The 13,464-nt window shown below is 37.4% G+C and overlaps 1 protein-coding gene across 2 annotated transcripts; it reads right to left on the bottom strand.

The window, feature by feature from the left end:
- Positions 1-799: 799 nt before the first annotated feature.
- On the bottom strand, positions 800-2,256 carry LOC107707661 (homeobox protein Nkx-2.4-like). 2 transcript variants are annotated; one of them, XM_016511740.1, is made up of 2 exons: positions 1,821-2,256; positions 800-1,472 (listed from the first exon to the last, which is right to left on the bottom strand). In XM_016511740.1, exons 1-2 carry the CDS (start codon positions 2,188-2,190, stop codon positions 802-804), a joined length of 1,041 nt encoding a protein of 346 aa, XP_016367226.1. In that variant the 5' UTR covers positions 2,191-2,256; the 3' UTR covers positions 800-801. The 2 variants fall into 2 exon arrangements, with proteins under 2 accessions (XP_016367226.1, XP_016367228.1); XM_016511742.1 differs by having other exon boundaries at positions 800-1,445.
- Positions 2,257-13,464: the final 11,208 nt, after the last annotated feature.

The following is a 13,464-nucleotide window of genomic DNA, read 5'->3' as shown; positions in this document are numbered from 1 at the left end:
AAGATCGTTCTCTCTTCTGCGTAATATACATTGATAGAACCTAAAGTCATAAATGGGTGGCACATTATTATTATTAATATTATTATTATTATTAACGTTTGTGTAAGGTAGGTTTCCGAAATATTTAAATTAGGAGAGGTAACTGAATTTGTAACAAATTCAAGTAAATAATTAACTATGGACGCCAATTTAGAAGTAAAGGGCAGACATTAAACATTGTTTGTATGTAAATAAAGGTTTCTTCCTCTTAAAATCAGTGAAAAGTTTCCTTCCATCGACTTTTTAATAATAAATGTATTATCAGATATTAATTGAATAAAAACAACTTTTCATTTCTCTAAATGAATACATTAGTTTTTACAATAGTCGCTCCAGTCGCACGTTCAGGCATTTTTACTGAGATCTGGGAACTTTTCCAGTTCTTGCTAGAAGTTCATACCTGAAATATGAAACATTGCTTCCCGTGTCCTGGCATTGCCATAGATGTGGAGCAGCAATTGTGTTTAACAACAGACAACCTTCTACTAGAACAACAAGAGGAGGTCCCAAACATAGAGCGTGAGGCTAGAAATTGTTATTTTGTCCATAATGAGTAGCAGGGTCATTGTAGAAAACTGTGACCACAAAAACGTTTTTTTTTTTGAAAAAAATAAGAAAAAAAAAAGTGGCAAATTTCCCGCAAAAACTGTCTCCTTTGATCCGACCACCCGCCACACGGATGCTTTTGGCCTCGCTCGCAGTTCTTAATTCAGAGGACGCTAAAGTTTGTGGGAAAACGGAGGAAAGAAAAGGTGCCCGGTCTTACCACGTTCTGCCATAAAGCAGATTTGACGTGACCATGTTATTTGTGTAATCTACGGTAGTGTCTATCTGGCCCATGTTGTTCATCTGCGAGTGAAGTGACGGGGGACTGGGGGACATTTCCTCCAGGTCTTGGGCCTGGACCAGTGCGTTGACCTGCTGGGTTTGGTGTTGGTTCATAGAGTTACTGGAGGTAGGAAGCACGACCCCGGAACCGTTCTGCTGCTGCTGCTGCATCTGCTGTTGGTTTGGCGTCGGTGTGTTGGAGCCGTTTTGACAAGGCTTGCCGTCCTTCACTAAGACAGGGACAGCCACTCTCCTCGGCGACTGCTGCTGTTGACACAGGTTGCCCTCCTGTTGAAGCTGCTGCGCTACTTTGTCCTTGGCCTGCCGTTTCATCTTGTAGCGATGATTCTGAAACCAGATCTTGACCTGCGTCGGGGTTAGATGTATCATACTAGCCAGGTGTTCCCTCTCGGGCGCTGAGAGGTATTTCTGTTGCTTAAATCTCCTTTCCAGCTCGTAGACCTGTGCTTGAGAGAAGAGCACCCGTCGCTTCCTCCTTGGCGCTGCGTGGAGAGGTGGGATGGCTTTGGTGGTGTCGGCCATGCCTGTCAGCGTGCCCATTCCTGTCATGTTCATACCTGTGGAAGGTCCCATGAATCTAGAAACTTCAAAATATGCATACAGATGTACGGCCATTCAATTAGTAGCAGTGTTGGGCTAAATTGTTAAGCATTTGTGCAGCAATAAGAGTCTCGAAACGCTCGTCTCAGTGCAGCATTTACGCGTGCACAAATGAACGAATATAAATGTTTCAGTTATAATTAACTTAAATCTACAGGATGGGAAAATCAGCAGTAACAATAGCAGCGACAACGGCATGAAGGCAAAGTATGAGCAATAGTGCTGATGCGTAAAACTAACGAAAACTGGCTGGAAACTCAGTAAATAAGTAGCACATGCATGCAACGAGCAACGCGGCGAGAGATAAATCAGAATAATGCAAGAGAACTTACTTGTTGAGTATCTAGGGTCAGGATTGGCGCCGTACCACCCTGTTGCTGCTGCGCTGTTTCTCATAGTTTCTTGGTAAGAGGGTAGGTCCCCCATGTTGGCAATGCTGCCATTGCAGTAGCCCCCCATTGCACTGTGCGAGAACTGGGAGACGGAGTGTGGCATATGGTAGGTGGTCGCCACAGTGGCGTTGTGGCTCATAGAGTGTTGCTGCATGCCAGTCTGGGACACCTGATGTTGCCGGTACGCTCCCAATGGAGATGTGAGGTTTCCAGTGCTCTCCATGCCACTAAACTTCTTGTAAGTCTCCTCAATTGGGCTCAAAATATCTGTCACTGAGAAAGGTGTCGTGTGCTTTGGGCTCAGCGACATGGTTCAGTAAAAGCAGATAGATATTTGGTGGTGGAGCGCAGCCGTGTTGTTGTATCAGCTCTGTTCTCGTGGACGTCGACGTAAGAGAGTGCTTGTAGTATGCCGGAGATCCGATTGATCGCCTTGGAGAAGGAGGCGAGCCCTGGCCACTCTTATCTCAGGTTTATTGTAGCCAGGCGCCAAATTTACGACAAACATGAGGGGCGGAGCGACTCCCTACACCAGCAAACAATAGTCATTGACATCTCAGCAAGATAATTGAGAAAAAATGTTGTTAGTTTCACATTACATTTATCATCATGCCGACTGAACAGTTTCAATGGTCATATTTCCCCATTTTTGCCGTAGCTACAATTCACGAGTCTGACATCGTCCTCAAATCGAATTGAGCCGACGTTGTCAGTCTATCTGAAGTCTACTTTTTCTTCTTCTTTTTTTTTAGGCGCTGTTAATCTGCGTCAATAGGGAATTCCATACTTTTTCCAACTTTGAGAGCACTCCGAGAGTCATAAGCGCCAGTGCGGACTGCCAGAGTGGCACAATGAAGACCCCCTCCAGTCTATGACCTAATTTATGCGTCTTAAGCAGCGCTAAGTGTCTCTCCCAAATAAGATCATAGTAAAAAAAAAAAATGTCCACAGAAAATCGACATTAGAAGTACAGCTACATTTTTAAAAACAGTTTCTAAAACAAAACGAGTTTGTAATAGATATAAACCTGGAAATCTACATTAAGGTAAAACGTATGTTAATCGTATAAGCTTATGGAGACATTTACGTTTAAAAATGAACATTTACGTTTTAAAACGTTCCGTATTTCCTCAGCAAAAACTGTATAAGCTCATTTAACCCGTTTAATTCATCCGACCTGTTTCAAATTCTTTATGGGTCAATAACCTCACGGATGTGAGCAGGCCTATGGATATTAATAATTACAGTTCACATTTTATGCCGTTTAAAAAAAAAAAAAAAAATAGTGTGGGGCACATGTTGCGTGGCCCAATTTTGGCACTTCATATAAATGTAAAAAAAAAAAAGGCTCTAAAAATAAGACTCATTTTAAATGCTGCAGGAAAACATGGATAAGCCAAGCATGTACGCTCATGAAGTTTTAAAACTACAAGTTTAGGAACAAGAAACATTTACATGCCTGCATCCATCAGTCATGTTGAACACACCTCCGTCTAATTCGACCACGTGGGTGGATGCTGGTCTCACACGTTTGGGTATACTGTACAAGTAGCCTATGTAAGGTGACATTTCGTTAAATACCTTTGGCTTTAGTAACACTACACATTTCTACTCTTTTCGTAAACTTGCAACACAAAACAAACAGCATCCAGCGTTCTCTTCTGACTACTAAACGTTCAGCAAATCATGTTTAAGTGTTTAATTGTCGATATGTTTAATTTGGGATCATTCTGAGACCAGCCAGTTCGAAGCATCACATATAGTTTGTCTTGTGACTCAGAGCGAGAAACTCGTCTAAGGTTTTGTGCGCCTGATCCATTAGGTAAATGAGGGCCACTCAACCTTGTGGAATATTAAGGCAGAGAGCATGACCGAGGGCCAAGCAACCGCCTCACTCTGATGCTGGAGAAACCACTGGATGGGTGACCGCTTAGCACCAAGTCACTCAAGAAAAACGAAAAATGTTTTGTCTGTAGGCTATACTTCAATGCGGAAGGAACACGTGAAAAATCTATCATAAGAGATGGGACTGGGATATACTGGACAACATTTGCTCAGGTACTGAAACAGGTTGCCGTGGGAAACGAATCACATCTCGTTGCATTGAAGGCAGCGTCTTTGCCGTGTTTAGTTTAGATGGATTGTTCTGTATTAATGTCCATGTAAGTTTAGGAACTCGCAGAATTTCTCTTCAAATACGTATGTGCGTATATGTGTGTCTGCGTGTTAGTGGGTGTAATGTTACTCCCGGGAAAGTAATAAGATTATATTAAAAAAAAAAAAAAAACCGAAGGAAGTAACAGTGGCTAATGAATGAGTTACCCTAGTTACTAAAGCTGAAACTGAAAACATGATTAAGAGTGCGTATGTGTTGCTTTAGAGGTGGATTTTCCAATCCATATATATATATATATATATATACTTTAAAATGATTCAGTAGGCCTATATTATAACTTATTCTGACGCATGTCTTTTTGCTTGAATAAAATGTATTCCCTTTCAACTGAATTAATCGGTGAATGTGCGAAAAACTAGTTTATTAATAAAATGCAAATATTACCGTGCTTAGTTTTGTTTGAACATGCTTTGACTGAAACTGAATTCCGTTCTTTCTTGGTTAAACTAATTACGCGTTTCTAAGCATGTTTATGTGTCTGCGTGAGACTTGCAGGTAAAATGTCACAGTGAAAAGTCTAAGTCTAAAAACATTTCTGTGCAGTTTTGTTTGTGTTTGACTTAGCTGCGAGTTAGCTGTCACGTATGGCCCTTCTCTTTTAATGCATGACAAGAGCTGTTGGTAATTGGGTTGCCATCAAAATAAAAGGCATGTAATTTGAACGTTGTTTTTAATCTGAAGTTTATTTTAATTCACGTTTGGTTTGCAATTCGTTGCCTTTCTTAAACAACTATCCTCATTTAAAGCAGAGCATACATATAGCCTAAGTCTTGGAGTGAATGGGCAAACACATGCGTCCACTGGAGTGCTTGATGGATCAAGGGTCAGTGTCCTAGCTTCCCAGTTGTAGTAAAAAGCAGCCTTTAAGTACTGCGTACCCACCGTTAAGAAGGTTAAAGGTCCTCCCAAGAGGAGCAAGTATCTGGCAGGCCTCTCCAAAATCTTATTCTTCCGCGCAAGTTTTCATTCAAATGTAATTAATGGAACTCGATGGACGAAATGATGCTAATAGGTTGCAGAACACCGGGCGCCGGAGAGAAATGCTATCTCCAGAATTATATATAAAAGGCGTATTAGTTTACATCTTGTATATATATATATTTAAAATTTTAAAGCAATCCTATAACACGGAGTTTGCGAATAGAGGTTACAATTTATCGAACGCTAGTTCAGTGACCTCACATCTGCTGCCGTGCGCTCATATCATGAACACAAATTTTACCGTTTTACCTCAGTTACTGAACTATACACAGACAACTTAATGTATTGTTCACAGAGGTCTGTTATCTGTCAGTCTCAGCGCAAACGCTGAAGTGTTCGCTACCTCCATTTCACTTGACAAGCTAATACAATAAATTCTACAAGCTAATACAATCAAGCTTTGTCAAGAGAGAGAGAGAGAGAGAGAGAGAGAATTTAACAGCAGAAATATATCCATTACAGTTACTATTACAGTGTCACTAAACTGATGCAAACAACCTTCAAATGTGTGTGTATATTTGCATAACATTGCCTAAAATCTTGACAGAGCTGTCATTGACAGAGCATATGAAAAGTACTGTATATACACAGCGTTTTTATTTCATGAAAGGATTTCATGTTATGTCTCTTGTGGAAATCAGAGAAACTCCATGCAAATGCTAAGACTGTATATTTATTTAGTTATTCTCTTGTTGGCATGTACAAGTGCCTTTGTGTACTGACCTTGAGATGAGGCACTGCTGTAATCACAAAACAACTAATTCATCCTTCAGTCCTTTTGTATACACCTCTTTTATGGAGTGGATTTGTAATGATTTATAACGATTTATATTTTGTGTCATAATGATTATTCCTTGCTAGGGAGTTTGATACACAACTGAATACAAAACTATGCAGATTAATTGGAAATATAACACTGTAACACACCTAACAATGCTTCGTGAAGCTAACATTCAACATTTATCTGGATAAAAATGCTTTCCTGGTAAAGGCGTCTGTGAAAAATTCAATTCATTTGAATTCCGCTTCCTCGCATTAAAATTATTGCAACTGCATCTGAAGTCTGGAGTTTCCTTCTTTCAGAGAATAAAGCTATGAACAAGCATCCATCTTCTCTACAATACAAGCAATGAACGTTTTGTAATAGCTATTCAGTATGTGTCTCACACACACAATGTAGCCTTTGCCGAAGATCTGCTATTTTGTATTACACATACTAGACTCTCTGCAATATTTCCTTTGCATAACATAATCTGTCATCTGCTAGAGCTTGAGGGAATTCAGTGTCATAATGCATTCTGACAATGTGCAGATTGCTCAGAAAGATCACTGGATGCAATTGAAACCAAAGTCATTTACATTAATGGGTTCTCATTACATACAGCTTACGCAGGTTCCGCAGTTCCAGTTCTACCTTTGGTATGAGTTATATTATAATTGTGTAATGGAATAATGAATATGATGTAAAGGGTGTTTTAGATTTGTAAATGCTTATATGTCCATAATACAATACAACAATGCAAGTACACTGTAACTGCAAAAGTATGTGCAAAATTTAAAGGCTGTATTGCATGTTTAATATTACTAATACAATATATTTGCCACTTTGTTTTTTTTCTTCCTCTTTCTCTCTTTTGTTACTCTGTTACTACCACCTTCTGTATAAATAAACCTGTGCATCATCAAAGCTTTTCGGGGGAACAATATGGAGCTGTTTAAACTGAAATTTATTATTATTGTGAATTTGTACGTTAAATGATCTGTGAGAGACCACATCACTGAAAATCATTTATGGATGACATTTTTTGAAAGCATAAATAAAGCCATTGTTCTTCTCATCTAAAAAGCAGATGTTCTCTGAGCAGTTACTGTGTTTTTACTCAATGTCCTGATCTGTACAGAGCTCCTGATTGTTTGTTCCTTAAGGTTAGTAAACATTGATTATATGAGATTTAACGTGATATCCCAAACACAGAACAATAAGAGTTTGTTAAATAAGAACATTCATTTACAGCAGTACCAATTGGAACAATACAATATATCTGACTTAACAGTTTCAACAATATTACAAATTATCAAAATTATTCAGTTTTTAAACCAATATCTGCTTGTGTTTGCCATAGAGATAGAACTTGTACAACAATTAAGCTTTTTGCACCATCATCCCTATTATTGAACATACACACACACACACACACACACACATATATATATATATATATATTAAAGGGTTAGTTCACCCAAAAACTATTTTTTTATAGTCTTGCGCTCACTGTTGTACACGGAAGCAGCTCCGGGCGGATGACGTATGAGGTCAGCGTTGTGCATGCGCCGCTCAGAAGTGACACACGCGGAAGCGCAGCAGCACATGCAATGAGAGCTGATTTGTTTGGCTGTGCATGTGAATGCATGTGAATGCTATAATATGGACTACAAAAAAAAAAAAAGAAAAAAAAACTGGAGTGAATGAATCATGGAAGAAGTTCACATGAGTAGTCTGTACTCACTGTTTGATTCTCAAGGCAATATGAAGGGGACAGTAGTATTTTGCACTCATTGCAATCATTTACAAGTTTTCTTACCATATAGTCAAGACAATTAATTAATTAATCTATAATAGCACATTGTTTGCTCGTCTTGTGATGATGTGTTTCTATTCTTTAACTATTTCACATGCAAGTTCCTTATCTTTTCCTTTTACACCTTTTATTCCATTCTGAAATTGTATTGTGACAGTAATAATACAGAATTTCATGGTTATAATTCCATATACTCTGAGATCTAAGACTACTATAACACATACAGTATGTGTTTGTTTAACATCTTAAAATTACCAGTCATGTGACACTCTTAGTCAAATTATCTTGTTTTAGCCAAAGGCTTTATTTACCTAGTACAGGAATTCCCAGAATAAAATATAAAATAAAGTATAATTTGAATAATTAATAATAGAAAAATTTAAATAAAATATTTGCTTGAAGTTCCCCATGAGATTTTAAGGAAATATTTCAAAAATTTAATAACAGATTAATATTTACTCTGATATCCTATATGCTTGGCCATTTGTTATGGAAAAAATAAGGAAAGTGTGTTCAAGCGCCAGCAGAAAATAGTGTAAAGAAATACTCTTTGAGAGAAGCAGTCTTTATCAAAATGTGTATAGTTAGTATTTATAAAGTTTTAGCTTTTAGTTTTGGATCTGTTTATAGTTGTTTTAATACTACAATTTATTGCTTCTGTTGTCCTCATTTGTAAGTCGCTTTGGATAAAAGCGTCTGATAAATGACTAAATAAATAAAATAAATAAATATCCGTTAATAGTCATTCTGTTTAGTAAGTGTTTTATTTTTATTATTATTGTTTGATTTTAATTATTTGTTATAATTACGTTTATATGTTTTAATTATTATCTTTTTATTTACTCATAAACCTACTCCAGTTCCCTCACAAACCCCAGTTTGGGAAAATCTGACCTCACACATGCCACTTCTCAGTCAACATACACTGCAAATTGGAAAATAATTTTTATTTGAAATTCATAATATAATTATAGAAAATGTCCTGAGTTATATTTTTATGATGCTGATATTCATTGTAACTTAGCACCAGCTAACGCTTTTGCTGAATGAAGTGTTATCAAGTGAAATATACCACAAACAAATGCAGTGTTTTAGCCCACACAACTAACATATATTCTGCTTTCTGTTTGGTGAGGAATATTTAAGGCATATTTTCTACATATTTTCACTGCCAAAGTGCTGCTTAAATTAGTTAATAACAGTCTAGTGCAGCAGAGTTAGCCAGGTCTTTTCTTCAGTCATCACTGATGCATTGCTACTTCAGTGTTTTCCAGCATCTGTTTAATTCTGTAAATAAGCTGTGTGTTTCCATATGTGTAGTAGTACACTGGTGGGGTTTAAGTGAATTGGAGTGCAGAAGAGTTAAGCTATTTTGTCTTTTTTTTTCAGGACACTACAAATATCTAACTTTTTTGTGCTTTATGAGAGACTTAGTTATGCATCCTCTAATGAAATGCCATGTTCCATCCTCTCACCTAAAAAAATGGTGGTTTGACAATGTTGGTACAGAGTTGAGTACAGCTGTATCAGTCAGGTAAAAGAAAATCTTCCTATTTCACATGGTGCTCTTCCTGGCACACTTCACAAAACCTTTGATCATACCAATCTTGTCTATAGCCCCCATCTCTTGTATTACATTCAAGGACACATACTGGCTTCACATGACAGCACACATGGCAGTAATTTGTAATTTGTATGACATTCCTGCTTCCTCTTGTCATGCAGAGGGATGTCCTGCACCCAACGGTCCAGGTAGGGGTTAAATTACTGGTATCTCTCCAGTTGGTTGAGCTCAGGTTCTACACTTCACTCAGTTTTCCTCTCTGTCTCCATTGCCATCAGTAATGTCAAAGAGATTTTCTGTCTAAAAGGAACCATGGCCTCAAGGTTGGGGGGCAGCGCCTCACCATCACTTCTATTTAACTGACTACTGTATTCACTCTCATTATCTGAACTAAAAAAGGGATGCCCTAATGAAAATTTTTAGATGCTTTCCTTTATAAATTATGTCAGACATGCCCTATCTCACTGTTTGCAATGAAGGTCTCAAAGAACACAAGAGATCCTAAATACTTTATTAAATCGTTTATTTAAAGCTCAAGTATGTTATACTTTTTTGGTTACAAAATAATTGATCAATAACTGATTTGAGAGAAAAAAAAAGAAAGAAAGAAAGCTGCAGCCCGTAAGTTTTGCATCTTTGTCGCCATCTCTGTTTGAAAACCTGCAATTGCAGCTGTTTGCGGAATTATCTTCCTTGCGTGGGTTGTGCTCCGGCGCGGCTCCAGCGCGGATGAATCTAATGTTTTTAGGAGTATGTGTGTGTGGCAGTCAGTCACCACACCGGTGTGGTCATAAACACATAATCCTTTCTGGATTACAATCCGCCATCAAAATGATACATTTAATTATTCCAGCTGCTGTGAGAAAAGGCTATAAACGATCTGCCACCTGCAGGATCCTCACATGCTATAACCTAGTAGAAACATTAACATTGACAACTTCTTTATGTTTACAGACGTGACGTAATGACACGGCAGCATGCTTGAATTTCCCGCTAAAACCTACCCGTGCCACTCAAATTAGAAAACATTATTATAAGCTAACCGTTGTGAGTCGGGTTAAAGGCGATAGTTTTGAACACTGGCTGGTTATGTATTTGCTCAAATATTAATTTTCATATAATTTTTAACCAAAAAAAGTTACGGACTGCAGCTTTAATATAATAAATAAATATTTACTGTGTTCAAAAGGATTGCTTTGCCTTACTCCAATTCAAAACTGCAAGCAGGTTGGATTTCGCAGGAAATGTCACATACAGGTCATTTGTCTTTCCATGGTTACATCACATTAGTAAGGAATCGCCCGTTGCTAAAACAATGAAACCTCATTCAGAAAAGAGTTTACAAACAAAAGGGTAAAGTGAGCCAGTACTACAAAACTCGTATCAACATCGGTCTGGCTTTTAAGAGAGGACAACAACTCCGAGACGTCAAAGGATTTAAAACCGACCAGGGATGGCCTTCTCATGCTCGTCAGGTAAGATATCTAGCAATCTCTGTGTGGTTGTGGTGAATTGTGAGTGAACTTTAGTAACATTATTTATTTTGAAACAATTGTTTTTAATAATTCAAAAGAGCCGTGACAGACAATTACTTTCTCAAAAGCAGGGCTCCCAACTCACACACGCATTTGCTGTGAGATTCTTTCAGGCTCTGTCTAATGCTCAGACAGTGTGTGGTTCTAAACCACAGTAACTGTGGGGCCAGGCAGGGGCCACTTGTGCTTTTAGGGGGCACATTTTAACATTTATCTTAACGTACTGTCAGTATTATTTGAAGTCATTTTTTTCACGGTCATGTAACACTCTGCAATCTCTAGAAGCTTAGGCGGAGGGGGAGCCAACTCCAGGCTAAAAGTAGCTATAATGTTAATATAATCTGTTAACTACACGCATCATAAACACTCTTTTTAGGCAAGTACCAGATATGGGTGTCATGTCATAAAATATTTTTAACGTGACTGAATTTGTATTTAACGTGATCACAGTTTAATAAAAACACTGCAAGGTACTTTTTATAATGCTTTAATTTCCACGGTTATTCAAACAGAATGAATTGTGTATAGAAAACAAGCAACAATCAAATTATCAAAGAACATTATCACTGACTTCAGTCTAGCGCCAGTTTAAGCACTCTCAAAAAACTCCCGTTATAAACACTTAAGCTATCTACACTGTATGATGAATGAATCTCTTACTTGCATCGTACGTACATCTGCATTTTGTTGTCACGATGAGAGAATTCGCCAGACTGCAGAATTCCGTCTGCGAGCACACGCACTAAACAAAACCCTGGCGTTTCAGCAATGACTAATCTGAACAACTTTTGTCTATTGCATTCATAAGCTCACGAGAATTGTGTGTGATTGGTTATACTGCTCAACGCGTAAAACGAAAAAAGTGAGCTGATCTAAATTTAATGCAGCAGTGGACATGTGTTTGTTGATCCAGGGACACCGCCTCGCCTCTGTGTTTAAAAAGATATAATTATAATTAAATATTTCCTAAGAATAAAAATGTACCTCAGCTAATGCTGTAAATAAGTAGTCTTATTACTTGCACATTACTAAATTAATATTAAAGGTAACAATCAACAGAGCCCAATTGCTATTTATTTTTTAGATATAATCAACATCTTTAAACAAATTGTATGCAAACATGTAGGCTAAATTGCACATAGGTTTTGCTTACACACACAAAAAATGCTGCGTTAAAAATAACCATTTCTGGGTTATTTGGCAACCCAGCGCTGAGTAGCCTAAATGTCGGACAGAAGAAGTAATAATTTGAATGACCATTGAAAAATGTATCCACTTTTAACTGGTTTGACACAGATAACCCAACACTGAGTTACACTGAACCCGCGGCCAGCGCTGGGTAGGTATGTAAGGGGGTTCATCATTTATATTGACAGTAAAAATGACCAAGCAGATGAATTACAGAAAAAATACCCAGCACCTGGATAAAAATCCCAAATGGCTGAACCCAGAATGTAGGTAAAAAAAAATATAACAAAAACCCAGCATTTTTAGAGCATAATTATACATTTTATTGTTGTTGAAATAAAATCATACAGTCATAACTGTAATAATTAAATTGTTTTCCCATTTATTGACTGACAGGTCTTCTGTCCCCATGTTGAGAGATATCGGGGGTAAGTGCAGAGGCGTTGAGCGTGCTGTGTAAACATGATGGTTACTGTAGTTCTAGAGTAAATGTGAACATGCATTTACTCCTCTCACTTGCACAAACACAGATTCAGTATTCCTCAAAATGAAAACAGTGAAATGCAAACTCTGATTCTGACACAAAGCTGCAATAATTAAAACAATTTTTTCTTTCTATTTGTTTTAAATGATTTATTTATTTATTTGTTTGTTTGCTTGCTTGTTCTTTCTTCTCCAGCATCCTATTCTTCATGCAGTCCAAAATGGCTGTACAGAGGTGAATTTACATTTCTTTTAGCCTGAGGCTTATTCATTTCACTTTTAGTGTGACAGGGCTTTTACATTTGCCAAATGTAAATGTACTTTTTTATATTAAAAACAAACAAACAAACAAGCCCAACCCAGATGAGAAAAATGAACACAAAAGTAACGTTACGTGTTACACTTTACTTTCCATAAAACGTAACTATTTAACACAATTAGTTACCTTTTAGGGAGTAACACAATATTATAATGCATAAGTAACTTTTCACAACACTGGTTAAAACAATACTGTTGGTATTTGTTCCATACACACGTGTGCTGAACTGAAAGACCTGTACCAAACATTTTCGGTAGTGTACAGTAGCATTTAGACCCCTACAAAATAACATGACAACATAAAATATATAGCTAAATCTGCTCATAGGATTTTTTGAACAGCACAGGACTTGTCTGGTCTAACAACTGTTAAATGTCAATGGAAAGCAGCTGCAGTCTGTACGAAAAGTTGCTAAATTATGCTAGATTATGCAGCTTTTCTCCTACTTTCTGTGCTTACATACTGTATTTTAATACGACTGAATAACTCAAAAAGGTGTCATCATTTACTTATGTTTCTTTTTGGACTATGAAATGTGGCCCATTAAAGGAATAGTTCACCCAAAAGTTATAAGTGTGGTTATGGATTATGGACTCATATTAAAGTTTAAAGGTTACATACTAATGATGGATTTGTTTCTTACAAACACCCAGCTTTTCACTTCACAAGATGTTAAGTGATGGAGTGGAGCCATGGATTTCTTGTGGATCATTGTGATGTTTTTATCAATTGTTTAAACTCTCAGTCTGATAGTACTCT

The sequence above is a fragment of the Sinocyclocheilus rhinocerous genome, unplaced genomic scaffold (assembly GCF_001515625.1).
Source record: "Sinocyclocheilus rhinocerous isolate Xijiao unplaced genomic scaffold, SAMN03320098_v1.1 scaffold955, whole genome shotgun sequence".
In the NCBI taxonomy this organism is placed as follows: Eukaryota; Metazoa; Chordata; class Actinopteri; order Cypriniformes; family Cyprinidae; genus Sinocyclocheilus; species Sinocyclocheilus rhinocerous.
The sequence above is the reverse complement of the archived record's forward strand: the minus strand, read 5'-3'. Positions and strand labels throughout refer to the sequence as shown.

What these genes read in the sequence shown, in the direction of transcription:
- LOC107707661 (XM_016511740.1), bottom strand. Translation starts at nt 2,190, where the DNA reads ATGTCGCTGAGCCCAAAGCACACGACACCTTTCTCAGTGACAGATATT. An exon ending in TGACCCTAGATACTCAACAA is followed by an intron (nt 1,473 to 1,820) that starts GTAAGTTCTCTT and finishes CATATTTTGAAG; the next exon opens with TTTCTAGATTCATGGGACCT.